The sequence below is a fragment of the Seriola lalandi genome, unplaced genomic scaffold (genome assembly GCF_002814215.2).
Source record: "Seriola lalandi dorsalis isolate HSWRI2012SDOR001 ecotype SW California unplaced genomic scaffold, Sedor1 jcf7180002054928, whole genome shotgun sequence".
NCBI lineage: Eukaryota > Metazoa > Chordata > Actinopteri > Carangiformes > Carangidae > Seriola > Seriola lalandi.
The window spans coordinates 113,455-119,553 of record NW_019525480.1 but is presented as its reverse complement, the minus strand read 5'-3'; the positions used below and the strand labels follow the sequence as shown (position 1 = coordinate 119,553).

At 41.1% G+C, this 6,099-nt stretch overlaps 1 protein-coding gene across 1 annotated transcript in view; it reads left to right on the top strand.

Annotated features, from left to right (window-relative positions):
- LOC111644289 (serine/threonine-protein kinase 4-like) overlaps nucleotides 1-6,099 on the top strand; it is a 34,587-nt gene extending 28,488 nt beyond the window's left edge. The window contains exon 11 of the mRNA XM_023393091.2: nucleotides 2,453-6,099. Within this exon, the coding sequence (XP_023248859.1) occupies nucleotides 2,453-2,611 (159 nt within the window). The 3' untranslated portion in view covers nucleotides 2,612-6,099. The remainder of the gene's footprint in view (nucleotides 1-2,452) is intronic.

Genomic DNA, 6,099 nt, shown 5'->3' with positions numbered 1-6,099 from the left:
TCCCTGCGTCCCCCTCTCTCTGTTTTTCTTCCTCTGTCTACTTTTATTCTTCCCTTATTGGTTTTCTTTTCTCCACAGACTGAAGTCGACAGTTAATGAGCTCGTCATCAGCGATATGTTCTGTGTGTGTGTGTGTGTGTGTGTATGTGTGTGTGTGTGTGTGTGTGATTTCCTGTCAGTGGTTTTAGCAGTCTTCCCATAACTCCCAGTAGACTGCTGGTTTTCATATTGACTAAGAAACACTGAGCAGAGCCGGTTGTGCAGACGACAGTCAGACACGAGTTCATGTGTAAATGAAACATGTTCAGACGGTTTAACGTTGTTGTGCTGCAGCTTGTTTTAAGTTAAAATCTCTAAAATCTTTTACTTTATTCTTTGTTTATTTGGAACCTTTCGTTTCTTTGTCCAGTTTATTCCTCACAACTATGGAAGTTATTTCACGTACAAGTTGTCCAGTGATCCTCTGTTTATAGAAAACTATTGATTATAGCTAATTAAAATCAAATGTGATTAGTGTGTGAGGGAAAACAAGTTATTTCCCATATTCTTCTTCTTTCCTGTTTTTTTGTGTCCAGGAAAAAAAAGATCTGCTCAGGAAACATTCGTATAAACCTTCTGCTGTTCATTCATTCACTCCTCCTCCAGCCACTACGTGTGTTTGTGAAGGAGAGCGTGTTTGTCAGCTGTTAGCTCAAATGCTAAATGTTTAATGACTAAGTGTTTTCTGTACTTAAACACTGCGGCTGCGACAGTCAGCGACGGTGCAACAATAAAAAATGTTTCTGTAACTGTCCACGAGTTGTGACTGCAGCCGTGTCGACGGAGCTTCTCACTGTTTCTGCTGCTCTGCAGTGGAAAAGGTGTGTTCAGTATTTTCCTAATAAGAATAAATATGCTGCTTCTGTTAGCGTGTTGGAGCTACAGCACGAGGAGGCGACTGAACAACAGACGTATTGTAGTGATTGAAACGCACCGACCACGGATCTGAGGGGGGGCGAGGAGATCATGAGGAAGCTTCTCTGGATGTTTTAGTTTTAGTGTTTCTGCTGTGTGAGAGGAATAATCCTGATCACTGAGGGTTTTACAGCGAGTGTTGCGTCAGGCTTAAAGCTGATCGGAGGTTTTGTCGGTATCAGTTTTACCTTGACCCTGGTGTCGCCCGGTTGTTGGACCTTCCCTCCTCTCCTCACGGTTATCTGTGTGGTGGACGAGGATGCCAGTGTTATTTTAGCTCCATTGATTGTGGGTAATAAATAGCCTGAGAGCGAAGTGCTGCTGGTAAAAGCTGAGAGGAGAAATCCCCCGGGGCGAAGCTAAAGCCGGACCAGGTCCCTATCTGAGGCCCACAGCACAGAGAGAGAGAGAGAGAGAGAGAGAGAGAGAGAGAGAGAGAGAGAGAGAGAGTAAATGTCAATAGCTGGAGCCTTTGAAAGCAACTAGAATAGATCCACTCATCACACACCTCACTGTCACGCATCAGATATTTTAGGGTTGTGCTAAAGATTTTCTTAAGTGTCCATTAATGGACTCGGTACCGATTGATCCCCGGGATTCAAGTCATGAAATCCTCCACCTGCACAGGAAGAGACGTCATTAGTTCAGAGAGTAACGAGCTCCAGGTCTGAGGCCGAACACAGACTCTCCGGCCGTCAGATGATAGACTCTGTAAAGGTCTGACATTCTCCCAAAGGCTTTTAATTTGTTGAATCAGAGGAAGTGACTCCAGAGTCCGTGTGAACCTGGACAGCAGTGAGGGGAAGCACACAGGTGACGATGATGATGATGAAGGTAGAATGAAAGTGAAGCTTTGGATCATTTCAAGCTTCTTTACCGTGGAAACAGCAGCTGACTAAACAATCTTACTTTAACATCCATTTTGTAGCTTGACTGATGCTTTCTGTCACATTGCATGGTCTTCATCTGCAGATAGTTTGAATGTCCCAGAATCAAAGATGTTTAAATTTCCATTATTGTATAAGCACTTTAATGGATTTCAGCTCCGCCTCGTTCTTCCTGTAAGAGCTTCATGATGATCGTGTTGTTGAAACATGTTTCTAATATTTTCCCTCATTATGTTTGTAAATGTTTGATGAAACATCAGAATCACCTCATAATATAATAATGATGATGATCTTAGTGATAAACATGTATTTAAATGATCAAAGTCACATTATCTTTGCAGATTACTGATGCAGGGATTAAAAACATTATAATGTGATGGAACTGTAACAATTAATTAATGAGTTGATTGAAAATCAGTCAAGTGATTTCTAACTTTTCTTAACGGTGAAAATCAGTTTGTTGTGTTTTGATTGTGAAACTGAATCTGAGTTTGTTTGGTTGAACGAAAACAACGGGTGTTGTTCAGAGCTCTGCCCTGAGAGACGAGGCCTCCGTCTGTTTCCAGGTGAGAGGAATCACTGATGACTCGGCCTCATGTGTCTTTCCTCAGGTAAGCTCGTGGTCGGTGGAGGAGCTGCGGCTGAGACTCGCATCTCTGGACCCTCAGATGGAGCAGGAGATCGAGGAGATCCGTCAGCGCTACCAGGCCAAGAGGCAGCCCATCATGGACGCCATCGAGGCCAAGAAACGGCGGCAGCAGAACTTCTGAGGAGAACCAGCTGATCTCCTCGCAGACGCCGCTGGATGATTGATCTCCTCACCAGCAGCTGCTCAGACGGCGCTGAGGTTTCCTGCTCAGGAGATGATGCAGCTGGATGTGATGTCTGATTTAGAAGAACCTGATGATCATGGAGCCGCTGAGTTTGTTAAACTGAGACTTGATGTCAGAAGAACGTCCAAAGAGCCGAGACACAGAAATCACTGACGTTTGATTTGAGGTTCCCTCTGTTCGGCCCGTTTGAGAAGATCTTTGAGAACTTGTTTTGTGTGTTTTGTGACTCAACATCATCATCATCATCATCATCATCAGATCTGGATTTCTTTCTGTTTTTTTCTTTCTGTTTTTTTTTATAGTACACTGTCGTCTTCAGCCGCAGTGATGATTGTTGATCATGTGGTACAGGATCGTGTGAACAGCTGACTCTTCAGCTTAGGTACGCCTCATTGATCCATCAGCTGTTCTGTAGTAAACACTGATGCTGCTGCTCAGTGTTTCCTCTCTGGAGAAAAGTATCTCGTCTAGAAATGAGTCGTTACCTGCTCCTCAACGTGTGTAAAATATTCTGAAGATAAGATTTTGTTCCAGCAGGTGATTTCACCCTTTATGTCACAACGTGTTATTTTCTGATCAATCAAACACAGATCAATAACCTTTTTAAAAGCATCTGTGAATGATGAAGTGAACGTGTGTGTTTGCTGCAGCACCAGCCTGTTCAGAACTGACTGGTGATCAGTTTCCTCGTCTAAACTTTCTCTGCTAAAGTTGCTCATGAGAAACATTTTCTTTAATCTGGTACGTCTCTAGGTTTCTGTTTTTACTGGTGTGGCTGTTTTTATTTTGTTTTTCCTAAAAAAGAAAGTGACACTTAGATTTCTCTCAGTTCTGTGTCGTCACGCAGAAAACTGCACAATCATCAGTAGATCAGCTGTCGGTCGACTCAGTGGATCCCAACATGAGGCTCAAAATAAATCTGTTCTGGTCACACGTCCATGTAGCGTTTATAATCACTATAGGAACATGTAATAAATGGTTTATAACAGAGTAATAATGTAGTTTAAACAGATTTTTAACTGTTTGTATTTGTTTAACAGCAGCCTTCAGTTGTGTGTGTCCACAGGAGGAGTTACAGTTGTTACTAATAAACATGTAGCGCTGCATATTGCACATTATAGTGTGTTATAAACCATTTATTACATGTCTATACGCTGCCTGTAAATACTCACTACAGGGAGGTGGAATTAAAGTAAAGATGTTCTTGTTGGTTAAAAATATAATCACTCTGCTTGACTGATGATGGTTGGCACGGCGACGCTACTTCATCTAATGGGATCCACTGACCTGATGTTCAAGCTGTATTTAATTGTCTAAAGCCGAAGTTTTAATTTACTGATTGTTGAGAAAGTGAACGCACCAGAATGTTTGGAAGGGAAGGAAGTTTAATCTTCTCTTTGTGAAGCCACCAGTGTCCTTCCCTTTTTAATTAGGGTTTTTATTTCAGTGTCCTGCGTCTCTTTTTTCTCCTACGTAAGCAGGAAAAAAAAAATGTATGGAACAGATTCAACAAAGCTTTTATTTCCTGGATTGATCAGTATGATCTGGCACAGTAAACTCGGAGAGATTGAGTCCCAGATAAGAGCCAAGGAGCCGCAGACTCGGAGCTGGAGTCGACCCAGGTCTGATTCACCCCCGCTTCTAACATTCCTCTGAGCCACCCGCTCCTGTCGATGGACATCCAGCACAAAATACAACAAGGGACCATTTATATTTTTATACACAGCTTTAGTGTTTACACAGTCCGATAGGAGTCAGAATAAAAAGCAGCTACTCAGGTCATAAAGCTCCTCAGGGGTGTAAAATAATGACTGTAGATAGTTTAGAGATCTTCACACACAGAGTTACGTCTGTAAATATGAACAACACTGGGCTGTATCTGTATATAGTGATTCATTTGATGAGTTGAAAGGTTCGATTTAAAAACAGAGAGACTTCTCAGTAAATGATTGTTTTAAATATTAAGCAGCGTCGCATGTTTTTGGAGAGAAACCTCCTTCAGCTGGAGGTAAAGTCCAGACCTGATGACGGAGTGCTGCAGGATGCTGATGCTCTCCATGTTCCTCTCTAAGATAATGACTTATGAGCACAAGCAAAGCACAAGGGATTTTTTTTATTTCTGCCTTATCTTGTCAACTTTGTTTTTAACTGCTGTTTTTCGTTGGTCAGTGATCTAAATATCTAAATATAGAAACTGTTTGGAAAAAGGGAAAAAAAAGAAAATAATGGAGCTTGTTAGTTATTAAATCTGATGCATGAGCTGTTTGGTGCTGGAAGTGAAGTGAAGCTACTCTGCATCAGGAATTCAGTCGTAATCACTGGAGAACAGAGACATGAACCTGAACCACTGTTTGTTTCCTGCCTTAGTCACAGAATTGACTTTGTGATGCTGTTGGTGATTGTCTGAACTTTAAACATGTTGTTGTTGTTGTTGTTGTTGTGTACAAACTGATGACGAATGAGGTCAAAACAAAACTTAATGTTCACTTTACACCGGCAGCACGAAGCTCCTCACACAAGAATTATTACTGATCCACTGCTTTATTTTAATTAGCAGTGACGTTTGAGCTTCATTTAAACTCGTGGTTTTCTGCTAAAAATGATTGTTTCTTCAATAAGACACATCAGGAATTAAACTGATGGTGCTGTGATTTAATTTATTTACTGTCTGCAGGTAATAGATGATATTTCAGCAGCACAACCAGCTCATAAGATTCTGTTTTATTTAATGAGGGAATCAGTTACAATGTGTGAATCCTACTGAAACACATGCAGTGTCTGGATTCATCATATCTCAAGTGTTACCACTGTTCAGGCTGCTCCAGTGTTTAATTTATTCATTTCCATAGTCCGTCTACAGCAGCTCAAATATCAGGGTTTTTATTTTCTAATATCCTTTTTCCTTGTGACACTTTCAGGCGTGTTCATGTTTTGAAGTGTGTGCTCTAGTGTCAGCTCAGTTTTCAAGTAGGGAAAAATAACTAACTATGAAATGTTCACCTGCAAAAGTGAACAAATAAAAGAAAAATAACTCATCAGCAGCTGGTAGAGACACGGAGTAAAGACACCGATTTACAATAAACACCTGATTTTAGGACAAATCACGGGTGAGTGAGGAGCCACACTGACTGACCTGAAAGTGTTTTGAGTTTTGAGAATTCAGACGTTTTCACTGCCTCGTTTCTCGGCCTCTTTTATGTGCAAAATTTTTGTTTGTTTTTTTCAGGCATGTGAGGATCTGCTGTTAACTCGTCTGTTCTGGCTCTTTCTCGTGTTTTGCACTCGCCCTGTGTGAAGTATATCTGCCTTAAAGTATGCAGTGGAAGTCATACATATGTTTGAGATCACTGATGTTTGCTTTGAGTATTTTATTTTTGTTTGCTTGTCTAATAAAGAAACAAATAATAAAGGAAACATGAGAAACA